Source organism: Motacilla alba, chromosome 9, assembly GCF_015832195.1.
Source record: "Motacilla alba alba isolate MOTALB_02 chromosome 9, Motacilla_alba_V1.0_pri, whole genome shotgun sequence".
Lineage (NCBI taxonomy): Eukaryota > Metazoa > Chordata > Aves > Passeriformes > Motacillidae > Motacilla > Motacilla alba.
The window spans coordinates 16,361,636-16,380,891 of NC_052024.1; the positions used below are offsets into that span (position 1 = coordinate 16,361,636).

At 43.8% G+C, this 19,256-nt stretch overlaps 1 protein-coding gene across 3 annotated transcripts in view; it reads left to right on the forward strand.

Annotated features, from left to right (window-relative positions):
• Positions 1-19,256, forward strand: part of DIS3L2 (DIS3 like 3'-5' exoribonuclease 2) — a 181,956-nt gene continuing 162,700 nt past the window's right edge. Inside the window, exons 1-4 of one of the 3 annotated variants that reach the window (XM_038145249.1) lie at positions 1-114; positions 2,489-3,205; positions 18,317-18,475; positions 18,767-18,909. In XM_038145249.1, coding sequence (XP_038001177.1) covers positions 2,509-3,205; positions 18,317-18,475; positions 18,767-18,909 — 999 coding nt within the window. In that variant the 5' untranslated portion in view covers positions 1-114; positions 2,489-2,508. Of the gene's footprint in view, positions 115-2,442; positions 3,206-17,535; positions 17,757-18,316; positions 18,476-18,766; positions 18,910-19,256 lie in introns of those variants that run through there. The other 2 variants (XM_038145248.1, XM_038145250.1) reach the window with 2 other exon arrangements.

Below are 19,256 nucleotides of genomic sequence, written 5' to 3' on the forward strand. Positions count from 1 at the left end.
AGCGAGCGCTTCGCGCTGAGCCCTTCTGGGCCCCGCCGCGGCCCGTAGGCGCCGCTGCCCGGAAGCGGCCGGGGCGCTGGGACATTCAAACGGAGCGGAGCGGCCGCGGCGGCGGTGAGCGGGGCGGGGGGCGGCAGCGGGGCCGGGACCGGGACCACGACCGGGCAGGGCAGGGGGGACAGCGGAGCCCGGCCTGGCGGCGGTCAGCCCGGTGGCAGTGCCGCCGCAGCCGGGCCCCGCCGTTCGCCGTCCCGTCCGGCCGCTCCGGGCCCGGCAGGAGCGCGCTGGCGGCCCGGGCCGCGCTCCCGAGGGGCCGGGGACGCGTGGCAGGAGAGGCGGCGGGCGAGGGTGCCGGGGGTTCTGTGCGGCTGGAGCTGGAGCGTTGGCTGGGGAGTTGGACGGCCCGGGGGGCGTGTGATGGAGGCCGGTGGTGATCCCAGAGCCAGCCGGGTGACAATGACAGGGACGGCTTTCACCCCGGGCCCGGCTCAGCGAGTGTCCTCCCTCTGCACGTCCATCGTGGCGTTTCACTCGTCCTCATCACCGTGCAGGGCGGATACACCTGTACCCACCTCTGCCTTCCGTCTGCTCTCTTGGGAATATTGCAATTCCTGGTGTCCCGCAGAAGACTGATAATGAAACTAATGCGTAGGGGCTTGTATCTTTCAGTGCTGCAGTTGCTGACTGCTAACGTGGTTAAAGTTGTAGAAAATACAGTGAGGGCAAGCTGTGAATGTTTGTTCTTTACTGGTAAATAATAGTGACAAATTCCTGTCTCCCGGAACCAAACCATTGTTTGGAGAGTAGTCTCACTGGCTTTTGTAAATGTTATCTGCTGTTGCATTGGCAACAGGAGAAGGTGACGTTCAAAGAAAGCTAGGCCTACCCGTGTGTGTTTGGTAATAGCTCGGTGGCAGGTCAGTCTATTAGAAGAGTTTAGCTATTGGCCAGCACCAATGGAAAAATCTTAGGAACAAGAATCGCAAACCACATAAAGAATTTTTCCTATTTGTTCAGGGATTTTTAATTTTTGCTTTGCATTGTGAAGCCTGCTCACATCCGTGTCCAGTTACTGAAGTAAATCCCAGTGCAATGCGTGCTGCTTCTCCCAAAGGGCCGGAGCAGGCACAACAAGGAGGAGCTGGCTCTGCAGCCCCTGTCTCTGCCGGGCAATGCCCCATTCCCAGGCAGGGTGGGCGTGGAGGACACTGCCTGGGTGCTTATCCTCTCTGCAACAATAGTGAAAGGGAGAAGAGGGCTTAGTAAGGGCAAAGAAAAAATTCCAAGCATGGTGGGAGTAGGGAAGTGAATATAAGTGTCACTTTTGCTGATCTCTGTATTCTGTCCTGCCAACATCCCTATGCTTAGAGAAGGGAAGGGATTGGTATAACAGGCAGTATCCTTGATTTAAACTTAGAGTCCAGTGCCCCACGGTTCTAGGATAGCAGACATGACAGTGAGCCCTGAAATTCTTCAAGTACCAGCTGGAGTGAAAATCAGCTGTTCAGCTTCAAACTTGTCCTGAAGTGAAAAAGAGGTATTTTTATGAAAACATGCAGAAGTCAGCAGTTGCACAGGGCTCCATTATCAAGAAATTCTTATATTCTTATTTGGTTTTACATACAGCAAAAATCCTTGCTATGTCCTGTCTATACCTGTAATTTATCTCAAAGTAGCTGAGCATAATTTAGTAGATTGTTTTGCTCCCAAAGCTTAAAAGCTAAAGCACCTGAAAAAGGATTGAAAGATGCTTGATCTGCTTAAGTTTCATACTTGTACAGCAAAGGTGGAGATGTGACACCATCTGCAGAAACTGGTGCTGGATGGAGCTGCAGGCAGGGTGTCTCAGTCAGTCAGAATTAGGAGCTCTTGCAAGATAATTATTGTTTTACTTCTGTTGCACTGGGAGGGAGTTCATGGCTAAAAAGACAAGCTGAAATGGGTAGTGCTGGTGTTTGAAGGAGCTGTCCTGTACAATGGAGAAGTGTCAGTCACTGTGGGAGGGAGGTGACAGGCAGTGTTTGCTTTTGACAGCAACAGTGAAGAGCTTCAGTAAGGATGAAGTTATTTTTGAGGACTCCAGGCTGGACATGACAAGATTTTGCTTCTGATAACCACTAAACTGATGCTTCTGGTCAGTCTGTCAGTTACCGCTTTTATTTTCCTGGCTTTTTCAAAGGCAAGGAAGAGCACATTAAAGGAATCCTGCGTATTTGGGGTGCGACAAAATCCTTGTTTTATGTAGTGTGTGAGCAGGTACAGCTTATGGGCTGTGGTCACTCGTAGGTTATGGACAGGGATTTGGTGCAGGGCAGATGTTGAGTACATTATGAAACCCCTTCCCCACACTGGAATGATCTACAAACCCAGAATTCCTTTTCTGCAAAAATGTTATACTTTTCTGTCATTTGGTGTAGTCAATTATTCGACACTTTGTTTCAGGAAAATAAACTTTTTTCCCTCTGCATCTGTTTATAACTCTCAGAAGTTTGGGCCTTTCACTGCACTATGGATCAGCTGGGGCATGTGAGAAGTGCAGCTTCTGCCCAAGGTGCCAAGGAGGGACTGAGCAAGGCTGCTGCCTCCCAGAAGAGCGCCTACGCCAGGCTCGTGCAAAAGCACCACAGCGGCCGCTTCCAGTCCTACCTGAACCACATTGCACAGAAGATGCAGCTGGAAGAAGGCTTCTCCAATGAGCCCAGCTTGGATCTGGACCTGCCTCTGAGGAGAGGCCTGGTGAAGGATAATCCAGTCAGGAATGGGATAAACATGCACAGCTATTCACCAGTCAGAACATCTCACCTGGAACAGCCGCTGCCTGGGTTTGAGAACGATAAACCCCAAAGTGCTCTGAACAGATGTTCTCTTAAAAAAAATGCCATTGTTAGTCCAGGGGGAGACTTGGAGGTGGAGGAAGACTATTATGTGTATCAGCGTGGAGCCGCATCTGGCCTGTTAAATGTGAGTGACAGCCTTGGTGGGAGAGCATCAAACAGCCTGAGACACCGAGCGGCTCTGCAGAAATCTTCTGGTTCTGATGAGAGGGAGGAGGAGGACATGTGGAGGAAGAAACAGAAGAAACGAGGCAGATATCCTGCCAACACTGATACAGCAGCTGGACACTTGTTGACTGAACAGTTTGGTGAGGATGTGCTGGCAGTGAATGCCAGAAAAAACAGTCACTTGTCTCCAGGTCAGACCCAAGGTGAGTTCACTCTGATGAATTGTTTGGTCCATTTGCTACAATTACTGTGGAATTGAATGCAACGTGTTAGTCATGAATGAGTTAATAGGAGCCAGTCCTGCTCTGTCCAAGTTAGTCAGCCCTTGGTTACCTGTGGGTGGCTTTGTCCTGGTTTACGAGTAAGCCATGTGGCATGTGCAAATGCCTTCATGTGGAGCCAACTCTGTGCTGGCAGGACCTAATTCCCTGGCCTAAACTCTGTGACTGTGGCTGTGCTGCTTCCAGGATCAGCTCAGGTCTAGAAGAGCCCAATTTCTGTGGTGTAGAGTCCAAATTAATAAGACCACTGGATCTGAGCTGACTCAGGGCACAGTCATGCTTTTCTTTGCATTGCTTCTTTGAATCTGGAGTGCTGGTTTGCTTTTGGTCCAGGTAAATCCAACACTCAGGGGCTAAGATGTCTGTATAATAGCCAATTCCTGATAGAAAGTGTTGACTCCAGGAAATTTTGCTGTTAGTAACAAAGAGACCACATTTTGCAGTACTGAAGTGAATGTGCCTCTTAAATGTGATGTTTAAGGCAAAAAGCCTACTTAGGGACATAAGTAGAATTTTTATCAAAAGAACCTCAGAACACAGCATGAGCAAAGAACCAAAACCAGACACTTAAAATTTTTTTTCTCAGTGTAATGGTTTAAAACTTTCTCTGAATGTTATTTATACTGAAATATTTTGATCGTGTGATCTGTGCTACTACTGAAGTAACTCATAAATGTCACCATGTTAAATTCTCTGTAACAAGTACAAGAGAGATGGATTTCTCAGCTGGGTAAGATCAGCCTGAGGCCTATCACAACTCTTAAATTGAAAATTAAATAACTGTTCAGCTAAATCAGTCTTAAAAACTAAGCCCTAAGACTCAAGAGGGGCAAGTAATATGCTTTTTCTGGGTTATTTTTGAGATTGTGGTGATACATAATGTGCTAAAGTTGGTAAACTTCCATGAGTGCTTGCGAGACTGATCACAGATAGAGATTTAATGCAGATTATGGTAAAATTTGTTGATGAGCTTGATTTTTGGGAGGGCTTTTTTTTTTTACATGGTTCATTGTAACATTATTTGTTTTGCTAGCCTGTCATAATAGACACTTCCTTCAGCTTTTGAAGCGTAGGAAGAGCAGATGACAGATGAAGAGTCTCAAAGGCATACAGTTTATATCCAGGAAAATTACAGGTGCCTACATGGATAAAGTAAAAATAGCCTGGCTTTCAAAAGCAAACACCCCCAGTGACCTCCTGCTCTGGTTGGAAGTGAGGTTGCACAACCCCTTTAAAAACTGGTTGTTTGTTTAGTGTAAACACCTAAAGCAGAAAATGTTGACCCTTGTGTTTGACTTCCCAGGTGGAAAACCCACACTGTAGGAAAGATTATTAGAAAGTTATTTGCTCAGCAGTGACACCTTTCCTCTTCTTCCCCCTGCATGCCTCCCCAGCCACCCTCCTGTGTAGCTGCAACTGGTTACCCTCCAGAAAGCTTGCAGGGATGTAAAAACAGTTTCTTGGGGAGGAAAGAAATAGGAAAAAATAAATATGTCACTTGTTTCAGAGGAATGTCTTTTCTGCTGTTCAGTCTGAGTGTATTTTAGGACTCTTGTTTAAGTGAAATGAAGATTTTGCAGTAGGCAAATGCTTAGTTATAAGAACTCACACATCACAGTATCAGATTAGTATTTGCTCACTTCAAAGCTTGTATTTCTCTCTTGATGCTGATATAAGTCATATTATTTTGCATAGGCAGGTGTCTGGTTTGATCAGTTTAAATCAAGGCTTGTGAAGCTGTGAGGCAAGAATTGCTTCTGTCATGAGAGCGAGGCGTATCATCTTTTCAGGAGTGACATTTCCTCACAAATTAGCTCTCTTCACACTGTTGTAGGCTTTCCAAAAGGCTCTTTGAGCTAATCTCAAAGGCAAGCATCTCTCTTTATACCATTTCATTTCATTGTCCTCTTCTTAACAGCTCTTCAGCTCAGGCTTAGCTGTGGTAGGGTTTGCAGTGACTCTAAAACTGACAGAGCTAATAGTGAAGGCAGATACAGTGATCAGTGAAAACCCTTTGAGTGCCCTGGGGCAGGCTGTAGGCAGCAAGGGACTGGTCCCTGTGAAGTCCTTTCAGTGGCAGAGTGATTGCTGTGGTCTTAGAGGAAAGCAGAGTGGTTTATGGAGCCCCAAGCAGGTATCTCTGAGCCCTGGAGCTCAGTTTTGCTGATGTGTTCCCGTCTGGAGTTCCATATAGAAACTGCTTTTCCTAACTCTTGGAGGCTTTGAGAGAGCTGAGTGTGAACAGAACTTTGTTGTCCCTTGTATGAAACATGACATAGTCAGGAGACTGCAGGTTGGATTCCCTCTGTGGCATCAGCACTCTTGGATTTGGGAAAGCAAAGCTGCAGATAGAGGAACCCCACAGTTGCTCCCTTCTGTGCAGTTTTAACCTTTGCAAGGAGCATCACCGTAAAACCTCCTGCTCTCAGATTTCTTCCCAAACAAAACCCAGTAAACCAGAAAATAATACTAAAATATCACTTTAAATTGTGATGCTTAGAGTTTTAAATCTAATACAATTTTCCTCCTGGTATTTTCACTTAAATCTCCAATGCTTTAGATTCTTTGGGTGCTTAAATTTGGTTTAAACTTCCTTAACAGAAAATTATCAAGTCCCTTGGGTTGTTTTCTGGCTTTGATCAAAGGCTCTTAAGGTTTTTCCATCTCAATCCATAATTAGTAATCAAAATCTTCTTTCAGACTGACTGAAATTGTTGTCATAAAAGGGCTTAAAGCCTCCTTTTTCTCGAGGACTCTGCAGCATCTGTCCATCACATGCTAGGAGTTGAGATTTGCATGGCTGCTATGTGGAACTTCAATATTTGTGATGCTTTGCTTTGTCAATAAGTAGTTTAGAACAAGTGCTGCGTTTTATTTGGAACAGCAAGATTTCAGTTGCAATTTGAGGACATGCATTTGCTAGCCTGTTTTTTGAGGGAGAATTGCTGTTTGATAGCACATTCCCGAGTCTGCTGGAAAGCCTAGAAATCAGACAGTTCCAGGAAAGGACTGTCCTCCAAATGTGGAATACCATCTCCCAGCCATGCTTGATTTCAGAGGATCTTGGGAGCTGGAGTACCTGGGAATGAGGTGGCTTTGTTGATGTTGAAACTTGAGTGGAGCAGGATGCTGGTCAAGGCTGATGGCTCTGAAATAGGTTCAGATTTTGCAGGGCTGGATATATTGTCTCAGTCTCTATCTGCAGACAGCTTCCTTGGGGAGAACCCTGTCAGCTTCCTTAGGTATCCTCCTGAGGCTCCTCTAGGTAAAATCTTCATAGGTTTATGATGTGATGGAGGTATCTTGCCCATCTGTTAGGGTCAGCATGCCCCCTGAGTCGAAGCAGACAATTCCTGGGTAACAACATGAAACAGTGGAAGATTTCCACAGCCCTTTCTGATTTATCATCTGTCTGACACTTGGCATTTATTTGCCCAGCCTGTGGTACTTAACCAACTTGGGCAGCTTCCACGGAGGAGTGGTGCTGGCAAGCAGGCTGGTGTTTAGCATCAGAGCTTTAAAAACAATTGTTGCTGTTGGATGGTGGTGTTGTGCTTGTGGCTGAAATCCTGACATTTAAAAGGTTCAGGATAGGTAAAGGAAATATCCTGGACTGGCTTTCCCGTGTGTTTGATGGGCACAGCTGCTCAAGAATATCAGCTTTAATAAGATGGCAAAATCTCAGGTATTTTGTCTTCCCATGGTACGCTGCAGTATAATTGTGTGTTTGCCTTTGTTTCTCTGGGGGGACTTTGGAGGAAGAACCACAGCTTCTGCTTTTCCTTTCTTGTAATGCTAATTTGGGATAATGATACTTTTTAGTGGCCAGTCTTCCAATGCTTGTGTGGTGAAGTTCAGCTCTCAAGAATGCTGTTATCTCCCTATCTGGCACCAGTAAACATGAGCCAGCAATCTACTAAAGGCCATGGAATCGGCTCAATAAATGGAGAATGTTGGTTGCTGTGGAAATCTTTAAAATGTAGCTAATCTTGCCAGGTTCAATGCAACGTTCCTTAGATGACGTTAATCATAGTAATAAGATATGGGAGAGAAGGGAAAACTGGATTTACTGTATGGCCCCATCTGAGAAATGAAAAATATGGAAAAGAGAATGCTCCTTTCTCTAATGGTTTAGCAACGTCATCACAAACATAAATTTCTCTCGCTTTTGAGAGAAAAAAATGTTGCATTCCTGAATCTTGTGCAACTAATGTTTTTGGCCATCATCAGCTATAGTATGTGAGTTAATATCTGATGTATCCTCTCTTGGGGAGATGAGATCTTGCCCTTGCAGGGACTGTGTTTTTTATGTGTGATCTAATAACTGTCTTCCGTGCCCTTTACCAGAGTCCTGAGCACTCCATGCTGCAGCAGGAGCCCTTTGCATTTAGCAGCAAAGCTCTCACCTCTGTGAATGAAGGAGCTTCTTTCACCTACTAGTGCTTAGGTGAAAATGTTTCTCAGTGGAAATACTTCTTGCTGTTAACCTGCTATTTTTTTAACCTTTTTTTTTTTCTACTCACTAGCTCCCATTATGTAGTGAGGTAACTATGCCTGTCAGTGTGGTGTTGGTCCTAGGAAAATAATATGCTCATGGAAGAATTGAATTGATTTAAAATTAATTTAAAATCTTTTCTTTTGTGTGACTTGTCATCAGTTTATTTATCAAAGGTCCTGTTGAGCTCTTTAATGTCAGTTTCTTATGAGATCAGGGTTTTGGTGCCAAAGCTGTGAATATGGATGTTAGTGTGTGGACTTAATTAAATCACAGTGCATGTGCAATGGTTTAAAACCTGTTTAGTCAAACTAATTAAATGCAGCAATAAATTTAGAATTGTTACCAACAGGTGTGTCTGGTTCTTGCAGTGTCATGTCCTGACCCTGTGCTTTTTAATATGTCTGTCAGTCATCAGTAAGAAAATATATAAGTAGGATTGAAGAGGGTTTTTTTTTGATGACTTGCAGAGTATTGACTAATGGGGGTAGTTACTGGCAGCCATCTGGATCACTTGGTGGATTGGGAGCAGGCAGAACAAAATCCATTTATTGGATTGCCAGCACAGAGCCATGATAGCAGTGTGAGGAACCTGGTGTGGGAAGCAACAGCTTGGAAAAAAGTTTTGAGCTCTTGATGGATTAATCAGCTGAACGTCCTCCTCCTGTGAAATGTGGCCAAAAGGGTAATGTATGAGCATGGGAATTGGAAGATGGAGTATGGACTCTGTGTGACTCTGGCACGGCAGCAGCAGCTTCTGCAGTGTTGTATCCTGTGGTGATGCCCTCAGTTTGAGGCGGATGGTGATGAATTGATGAATACTCAGAGGACAGCCATAGGGAAGATGAAAACGCTGGGATCGTGAGTGAGTGATTGGAGGAACCCTGCTTTAGTTATCACAGAGATGCTTGGGGGAGGGGAGTTTTCAGTAAATTGCCTACATGGGGAACAGATGTTCAATAATAGGCTACTCAGTTGAGCAGATTATGATATAATGCATTTGAGGCTAAACAAATCCAGGCTTGAAATACAGCACAATTTAGCAGTGAGGGTGAATGACCATTGGAACAGTTTTACCAAGGCTTGTGGTATGTGGGCTGTCACCAGCACGTTTAGGAGCCCTGATAACAATTTCCACATCTGAAAAATGCTGTCATTCAAACAGGAATTAATTTGTAAAAGCCCTCTGTCCTCTGCTGTCCATGAGGTCAGTCAGGCAATGCACCCTGGTCAGGTCTGGCCTGTTATTCAGGTAATGTCCAAGTGTCTCCTTCACCATGGATATCCAGGTATGTTGGCCAGGTTCTTTGCAGCTGATTTCAGTTGCTCTTGTGGTTCCTCTCTAGCCTGTGGCTGCTGTGGACTTTTCTGCTGCCTTCCTCTCTAACTCTGCTCCTACCTCTCCTGTCCCAAATGCTGTTGCCCATCTTTTGCCCTCCCAGCCCAATCCCCTGCTCACCAGCACCATGAAATGCTGTGAGCTGCATGTCCCGAACTCCCTCTTGTGGGGAAAGCCAAGCTACAGAGAATTGAGACTTGGCTGGGGCAGGGTGGAAAACAAAATGTTGTGATCTATTGCACAAAATAATGTCTTCTGTGACAAAAAAAAAAAAAAAAATTCCAGGGTGCTGAAGGAAAATGTCAACACTAGCAGCTGCAGCCCACAGATGTATGTATGGGGCATGTCCTGCCTTGGAGAATATTCCAGGCTCTCTGCAAATAAAAGCCAGCAGCCAAAATGTGGTTTTGTTCAGTTTGTATGTTTTTAGGCATTTTCCCCCACACTGCTAGGGATTGTGATTTATGTACCTACTGCACTGAATGGATAGTATGGGGAATGGTTCACCAGCAGAAGAATACATTCAGCAGCACCTTAGGTTACCTCAGGATATGTAGGAATCTGAAGGCAGTTCTTTGATTTCTTCAGCTGTTAATGTCTTCTAGTATGTTAGCACCTCCTGTCAGGTATTTTGCCTTTCAAAGCCTCTTACCTTCTTCTGATCTTTGAGCAACTTGCTTCTCTCAAACTACTGAAGCCCAGAAAAATCAAAGTCAGAACTTCCACAATATTATGTTTTTAAAGTGTTTTCCTTGAAGTCTTGAAGAACCCTTTTCACAGCATAGTTGCTGGATAAAACAAAGAGCAAAAGGCATTGTGGAACATGCTTAGGGAAGATGGAAGGATGTGGGGGAGTGGAAGCAGACCTGACCCACATCCCAAGGCAGGAGTGGAAGCCTGGAGGAGTGCAGTCATCAGGCGGAGTAGGTAGTGAGGAGGTCAGGAGCAGGGTGGAGCAGGTTCACAGAGAGTCCTGAAAACCAAAAGAGATGTACCCCCTCCCTGACAACACCACTGCGCTGCTGCACGCAGCTGGAGCACAGTAACTATTTTGATAAACTTTTAGTCTATTGCTACTAAATGAGTTTCGTCACCAGCCCTTCCTTCAGAGCCTGGAATGGTATCCTTGGCTCCTGCACTCCTGTAGTACTCCTACAACACATACCCTGCTGAGGAATTGAATAAAACTGCAATTACTGTCAGAGTTACTGAAGTCAAAAGCTTGCAAGCATGAGGATGCTTGGAAGTGTTTTGGAAGTGGAAGCATGGTGTCGTGAGCACATGATCTTGGCGACCAGGAGCAGTTTCCACAGCATTGTTTTCAGCAGCAGAAAGAATCCATTGTGCATTTTTCTTCATTTCAGTTTTTCAAAGCCTAGGCCCTTTCTGTAAGCCAGAGTCAGCAAGAACATTTTCCCTAGTTCCATATTGAAATCTGGGGGCATGCAGCACAAGGGTTTTTATTTTTCATAAGTATGTGCAGCGTAAAGCAAAAGAGCCGTGGCAACATGTGCCTTCCACCATATGTGTCCTTCCTACCTCATTTTCATGAGTCTGGCAATGAGCATCTGTCTCTACTCCTGACTTTCCTTAATATCTGTGGGCATGCCACTTTTTTGCTACCTTCATTCCTAAGTCAGAGTGTTTCTTCCTCAGTATTTCATTCTAAGAATGTTGGATGTCTGAATCTTTTATGATCAGCTGCAGTGGCTCAGTCACTTCCAAAGGCAGCTCATGGCCCCAAGAACTCCCTCACAAACCATGATAGCCTGTGTTTCCCCACCTGGAGTCACTGGCTGGGGGATAGGCTGCCTGTCTGTGGCCAACTTATTCCCCATGTGGTAAGAATTCCCTTTGTTCCTTTTTTTGTTGGACATTCCACTCTTCTGTGCAGATTTTGGCAGACTTTCTGCCAAAGCTGTTTGGAGAATCACCTTCTCCAAAGAGGCAGGGTGAGAGAGCTCTCTGGGTTGGTTCCTGGATGGCTGCACCCGTGGCTCACAGTGTGCTGGTGCACAAACACAGCCATGCCCACAGACAACCTGCTGGCTGGCTCAGGCATAGCTGTGTTATGTTGTAGAGACTTGCTGGTAACCAGTTGGGCTTTTCCAGTCCTTTGAATTACTGCTGAACTCATTTTAGAGCTGTGTGGACAGGCCTTCACTTAACGCGATGCCTTCTCATTTTATTTTGATTTGTCTTCATGGTGGAAAGTTACATTTAGATTTATGCTGTGGCTAGACCCTGGTGGCCTGTCATAAGGGTCAATTAGTGAGGCTGGGGGCCTGGGAGCTTCTTCTGACAGCTGGATTTCAAGACAGCATCCACTCAGTTCAGGACATTTGCATAGAATTTGCATTTTGGCTGAGCCCCTGCATGTAAATGTAGGTTTGCATTGTCTCTCTTCTTTGAATGACTGTTTAATTAACTTTAAACTTAATTATGCAATCTGCCATCTGCCTAAATCCCTACGGTGCTGTTATATTACCATTCTTTTCCAGTTCCACCAAGATATTCCCTTTCCCGGAAGCTTTCCTTCCTTTTCAGTTATTAAGGTAATTTCAAATTGTTCACTTCCTTGGCTACTTTTGAGGAGGACTCAGAGCAACATTGTAGGAACTCGTAGCTTTAATCATGATCAAGCTGCAGCTGATCATGGTCTGGCTTGGACCAAGCAGAGGAATGTGCTGCAGAACCTCCAGTTTAAGATTCTTTGAATTTACATTTCATGAGAGAAGAAGGATCTTCTTTTAGTTGCTTGTGATAAGGAGAACACATTCTCAGATTTTCTCTTGGACTCCAGATTGAGCATCTGAAATATTGCCTACCACGTTTATCTCCCGCAGGTCTCTGTTGCAATGAAACATCACTGAACTGATAACATATCACCAAGTCTTGCCTTTCCACTCCTACATCCCTAATGAATTCTTTCCCATGACATCCTCATTTGTCTCTATTGCTTTGTCTTTAATCTTGAGCCATCTACTTTATTTAAGCTCTTGGCTTCAAGATACTGTAAAATGCATGGAGGTGGTTCTGTTCCAAGGCTGTCCAAGAGCTCTGAACTGTTTTACTTCATGTTCAGAGAAATGTGGAAGCTCGACTGTTCCTTACCTAGGTTGAAGCAGGGCTGTGCTTTCAGTGAGTGTGGTGGATGGGGTTTGGTCCTGCATGTGTATTACTGGGACTCTAGCACAGAGATTGGTTCCAAGGAGTGTCTTTTTAATTGCTGGTACAGAACTCCTTCCCTGAGCAACTACACCAACAGCTGTCTTTGTGTTTTCCCTTTTAAAACTAAATAGAACAAAAAAGGATTTGGCTGTTACCATTGGTTGGGCATTTAATCTCTTAAATCCGCAAAATATTTTGCAAAACATAAATAGCTTGTTACTTCTGGCCTGCCTGTGACCAGTGTTTTTGTTGACATAACTCACATTTGAGATCACTTCAATGGTGTTTGTTGGTTTTGTCTGTTGTTTTTGCTTGTGTGTGGTAATTTGATCCCGGATATTGTAGTAGTCATTTAAGTGCTTGGAGATTTTTGACTTCATCACTTCTATAATATGGCATCTACTGGATGTCACTGGTGAATTAGAAATTCAAAAACAATCTAACAAACACATTTTGGCTTTAAAATTTTGAGAGGGAATTATTCTAGAGGCTTCTTTGAGCTGCAGAAAATATGAAATAGCTTTGAAATTGCCTGCTCAAGTATATGAAAGGGGCAGACACAGGGATCCTAGCAAAACCACCCTGATGTTAATGCAGTTTGTACTGGCAAAGCATCTTCTGCTGGCAGAGTTGATTTGCCTTTGGAGAACGAGAGGGGCAGTTGCCTGGTACAACAGTGCCAACAGTAGGTCTGTGCCTGCCCAGAGCTCCCAGCCAGGAGCTGCATCCCCCCAGCTCATCAAAGCTGTGCAGAGACAGATTCACCAAAGTACCTGAGATGAGTTGTTCAGGGGCTGTGTAGGTTTGTGGATTTTTTAATGTCCCAGATGTCTTTCCAAAACAAGGCAGAGTTTGTGTTGGCTGAACTTTGGTATTGAGACTATTAATACACCCTGTTACACATCAGCATCCATAGTGCCTCATAAAGTTGCAGATAGAACTTCCTGGCAGCTCTTGGAGAGTATTCATTTGCTAAAAGACCAAATTTGATGGTTTCTAAAATTTGCTTTGTCAGCTCTGCCAGGAGTCAAGGGCCAACTTGAATTGACAGATCTGTGAGGTGATGCCTTGGTCTGCCTTATGGTTGGACACTTAATTCATTAAATCTCTAGTAAGGATGAGCAGGAACATGCTTTATTTAACTTTCTTGCTGTGTTTAACCTAGTCTGACTTAAATGGGAGTGTGGGACTAACCACAGGCTGGTATCAGGGTAGTTCTTGTTGTCTTTGGTTGGTTGATTTCTGCTTTTGGGGCTAGAGCAGTGTTGGGTGATGCTTCTTTTGGTAGCTGCCGGGTCTTCAAGATCACGGGCGTGTCCTTATCATGTCTTACTAAGTGCACAGCTGGGTTGTCTTGAAGAATTACTTGGAAGTTTTGAAGGAAATTGGTTTAAGTCATTAAAATGAGTCAGCAGTGAAATGGAACATTGTAGAAATATGGGCAAATATTTAGGAACTTTGTGTTAAGAGCGTCTCATTAACTGATAACAAATTGTTCTATTGCATGTTACCAGTTCTGGGGGTATGCTTCTGTTTCTTCTCATGCTTATGCTAACTGGAAAACAGGGTTTTCCAAAGATTCCTTGCCATATCTAGACCATGATCTAATGCTGGGAAGCAATGGAAAATCCTCTTAGCAATAGCAGAGTTAGTGTACATGTTGGTGTCCAATCATGGACTGATAAAAGTAAATAGCAGATGCAAGTATTTTGTATTGGAAAAAATGGTAACAATATTGTTCTGTCCAATGCTTTCAAAATAAATTCCTTTTTTTTTTTTAATGTAAAAGGAGCCATTACATGCTGAGATAGTGTCTAGGGGGGTAAGATGCTGCAGAGGTGTTCCCAGCACCACTGTGATGCTTTCACAGTCCTGCCCATCCCAGGGAACTGCCTAACTGTTGTAGGTATCTACATAAATAATACAGATGGAAAGCTGGAATTTGGGAGGTGAAAATGCCTGGTGAAAGGGTAGATGCCCTTTGGTAGGAAAGGGAGAAACTATACCAAGGTCTCCTTATCTTGAAATTCACTTGGATCTCTCAAGTAAAACTGGTTCTTGCTGGATCCTGGGTGGGAATTGTCATGGATGTGCTGATGAAGATTCAGCTATACTTTCCTGCTCTGCCGGTAGTAATCAAAGAGATTGTCAGGTGTGAGAGGGCAGTTAGAATGTTTTATTTTTGGGAAATAAAATTGAGGGTCTTGATTCTTTCTCATGTAAAGCAATATGTAAATTTTAATATAAAATTAAAGACTTTCTGGCCTTGCTAACTTCATGTTTATTTGAGCATTTTAGTTGATTTAGATGACCATCTAGTTGATCAACTGACTAATAGATGTAAATTTAATTAAATGCAGTACTTTTCAAAAGCTAAACTCTAGAGTGATTTTGTATAAATTATATCCAAATAAGCTGATTTAAAACATCTAGCCTCCTCTCTTACTGTAAGCCAGATCAATTATTCTGGGAAGCTGCCTGCATGCTTTTTTCCCCCCAAATGAGAAAAGATTAATAGGTACTTAGGTTTAAAGACCAAAATGTGCCATTGTGTGATGTCATTGTTGTGATGGAGATGAAATGAGGTGGTTTGGATTTCAGATGACGCTCCAGTGCTGTCCTTCCAGCATAACTCAACCAGCCCCTGCATCCTTTCTGCTTCTTTTCCTGGTGTCCATGATGAGAATAAAAGTGAGTGACTGATTGGGAACTGTCCTGAAAGCCCATGAATGCACCCATTTTTCCCTCACGCCTCTCTTGCTGTGAAGGTGGGAGTTGTGTGTTTCTGCTTCCCACAGGTGCTTCCCTTGGGCTAGTCTGAAGGGTTTCCCTGCTCCCTGGGTGGCACTGCTGGTCCTATTTAGGTGTTGGGATTTTTTCAACCCAAATCTCCCTCCAGAGGACTTCAAGTCAACTACCTTTCCTCAAATTGTTAGTCCTTTGTCATGTCCCATTGAAAATGGCAGAATATCTAGAAATCCCAGGCAAGTGTTTGCTTCTTCCACAGGGAGCATCTCTGCATCATCTCTGCAGCCAGATAAACACCCCAACGTGTTGCATTTGCTGCATGTTGTGAATATTTACATGTTGTGCACTAGAATTACTCTGTGTTCAGGCCTGAGTGGTTCTGCACAGCAGATGTGTTTGGTGCTCTGTGGTTGCTTCAAGTCTCCTTTTGGGATGGATCAGCCAACCTCAGCTCTGCACTTTAGTATTCCTTCCACTGAAATTATTTACAATTTTTTTCTTGTATTCATTGCTTAATAATTTATTTATTATTTGGTTATTTTAATGCTTAGAATGTGTTACTACTTTGTGTGACATCCTGCCATGAGAGAATTAGTTCTGTCTTACAAATCACTGAACTGTGACACCAAGGAAAAAGTAAGATTGACACATGTGGTGCTGGAATAGGGTTTAACCATGTTTGTGATAAATTTTTCAGAAAGAATTGTCTCAATATATCCTATGCTGTAGAGTAGTCAAGTTACAGTTTGCTTTGTGGGATGCTGTCTGTTTATGCATCAGAATATCCATGCTGGGCAGTGGGGGCAGCAGGAAAGCCCATCTTGAGTGGTATTTTTAACTTCCAGTTTTAGGGGACAGGTGCATTGCAGAAACAAATACTGACTCTAGTTGAAACAGATGGTGACCTGTAGTTAGGTCTCTTTCTTTTAAAAGAAGAAATACAAGAGATTACAGTCATGCAGAATTTGATGTGTTCCAGTTGAATGCTAATTGTGACAGTTGCCTGTGGCTTTGTAACAGGGGTAGCTTTGTTTAGCCGTAAATGTCATGGCCAGGAGGGTCAAATACTATCTGAAGTGGCTGTGTGTGAACTGCCATGCAGGCCAGCCATGTTGAAGCACGATTTGTTGTTTTGAGTGAATTTTGTCTTTGAGTTTTGTTTTTGAGTTTGAGCAAATGAAAAATCCCACCACAGAGCAAGCCCAAGGTTAAAGTGCTGAAAATGTGCAGATGCCTTTCTGCATGTCTACCTTTTATCACACAAAGATGCCTCTCCACCCTTTGCTGTTGCTGTACATTATTTTTGACTGTAGGGGCCCCAGATTTTTTGAACCATTGGACAAGCCAAGTGCTGGACAACTCTTCTCTGCAGTGCCTAATTCTGGCTCTTAGCTTGCTGCCCAATTCATGAGATATTTTTTGCTTTCCCCCTCTGCATTTTAGTTTTATGCTCTCTTATTTCTTTTCAGCTCCTTCTTAATTACATGTTAAGATTTAGCCTCCTTTTTATCCCGGGCTCTTTAATTCATAGTAGTATTTTCTGTGACTTGCTGTCATAGAAACGAAGGCTTTAGGGGACCTTACGAGCTCGTGTAATCCATTTCACTACCTCAAGGAAAAAACTACTCTTCTTAGACCAACTCTGGCAGACATCTGTCTCACCTATTTTTAAGAACCTCCAACGAAGCAGATTGCATGACCTCTCTGTGAGCAGCCTAAAATCCCGCCTGTTGCAGTTAAAGTCAGATTCCTTCACCAAAATGTCTCTGAAAACGTATCCAGGAGCAAATTGTGTTGCCAGTTCTCTCGTCTGTATTTTTACTTTTGGTGTCTGTTTTTAAACTTAACTTGACCCTTAGGACATTTGTAAATCAGTTCATTAGGCAGTTGCAAATGAGTTAATTTTAGTTCCATCTCATTATGTGAGCCATACAGGTTGCATTGCCTCACTGAATTCTAGATTTGCTGCTGTGCTAAATTTGCCATGTTACAGCTGCAGCCTCCTCAAACAGACTTCACCCTGGAAGCACCCTCAGAGTGTGAAAAGCTTGATTGTGTAGAAAAAGGCCCAACTATGTTATGTTATTGTGACTGAAAACAGAAGCCTCCTCTTTGTTTCAGCTTCCCTTTGCAGACACTGTTGTGGTGTGTAATCTCTTCCTGAACTGGTCTGAGCTGGCACCTTCAGTTGTCCCTCTGCCCGTCTTGGTGTCTTCCCTCCTGAATTAGGAGGATCCCCTCCCTCCTGCTGATTTGCCTCTTGTTATATACATGAAAATTGCTTTTTCTCTGTGATTGGACAAAGTAGCAGTTTTCTCTTGTTGCACCATATTTTTTAAAGATCTCTGCTAAAGTACAGCTTTTAAAGCATTTTTTTCTCGCTGCTGTGAAGCAATCTGCTATTTCATTTGAGAAGGATACCATAGGTAAAAAATTTGCCTTGTAACTTGGATAGCACCGTAGCAAATAAGTTGGCGTTGCACGTTTTCTGACTTGCAGGTACAAGCTTGGACCCAGGGAGCGTAGCCAGGAGGGGCTGGAAGGCAAAGCTGTGATGACATGTTCAGTATCCAGGTGGAGGGCCAAGAGGGCAGCTGCGCGGCGCTGGGTTGCATTCCAATGTGCTGATCCGTGGAACAGCGTTGGCATACGCTTTGGAAGCTGCTGCTTGCTCTCCTGGCTGTAGGGAAGGGGCTGAGGTGATGGCAGGGAAGTAAGGGGTGAGTCTCTGAAGAATATTTTCATATGATTGTGGCCTATTCTGAGCAGGCTGGACATTTGGAGCTTTGGCACTTCTTTCTGGTGTCCTTGTGTACCGTGCTGCCTCTGGTAGCTCCAAGTTAATAACTCCGGTGTGGGTTGTTAATTTTTTTTCTGCCTCCTTGATTCCCGACCTGCTTAATTAAGTTGTAGGGAGGTTATATTTTCTCACTACTTGGGGGCTTAATGGGGTGGAGACTTTGGAAACAGTTTAACAGTTTTTCATTTTATATGCTCTAATGAATTTCCCAGGATTTTGGAAGGGTTGTATCCAACTTTAGCATCGTAATTTCCAGAGTTTTATTTATGCTAAAATAAGTTAGTGGTGTATTATGAGGCCCAAAGAGCCGACAGATTACAAATGAACTAATGAAGACATTGTTTCTCTTGGATAAAGACTGTGACTCATGGTTGTAACTTGTATTGAAGAACTAGAGACCGTGAGCTTCACCAGGACCACAAGCTGGCACTGGGGTTCCTCTTCCCTTCCGTGTTATTTCAAACCTGTATTTGATTTCAGGTGCAGAAAAAAGAGGGTTTGCAAGGACCAGAAACAACTCTGAATCTGCAAGAACTCCCCAGAACTTCGATAGGAAGAGGCAACTCTCTGAATCGCAGACAGAAACAATGAACAATTCAGACAGCAGAATAAATCCCAGACAACTGGGAACTCCCAGAGGTATTAAAGCAGTGTGTGTACACGCTTCAGGAATAAGCTGCCTTGAAGTCTGTGCTTTAAAGGATGGGCTGGGATGAATGCTTTTGACTTTAAAATGAGCTGTAAAAGATTGTTGATTATTTGTAAAGTATAATTATTCCAGGCTTTTCGGTGTTCTGAAGTCGGGTGCCAGTATTTCTAGGCAAACTGTTCAGAAGTTCAACTTTGAATATAAAACTTCTGTACAGACTCTGTTAAGATACACAGACATGTTTGGTGGGCAAGGTAACGTTTACAAATTTTTGTTTGCAGGAGGATCCTATGCTACTGTCCCAGCATCAAGTGACAGAAAGAATCTAAATAAACCCACGCGAGGGAGGAAGAAGAGTATATTTGAAGCCTACGCATCAAAGGAAGATGTTTCAGCAGGACTGAAAAGGGGAGAGCTAATTCAGGTGCCTGAAATGTACAGTGTCCATGCTCTTGTGATAAGTGTGGAAACCACAGGCAGTTGCTGGAAATCAGCAGCAGTTGATGACAGGGAATTGATGTAGCACTTGTAGATGCCAGAAGAAGATATTTTCCCTTTCTCAGGGTGTTCTACAAGTGGGATGGTATCTTCTACATTCCTCTGAAGTTAGTTTTTGTTTGATTGCATGTTCTGTAAAATTCCTGATCCACTCTAGTGATAAATTGCAGATTTTGTGTTGAATAGTCTCCTGTCCATGGTGGTCCTTACTGGGGTGACACTTCCTTTTACGAATGATGCTCAAAACAGCAGCAGTTGCTGGCAGCCTCTGTC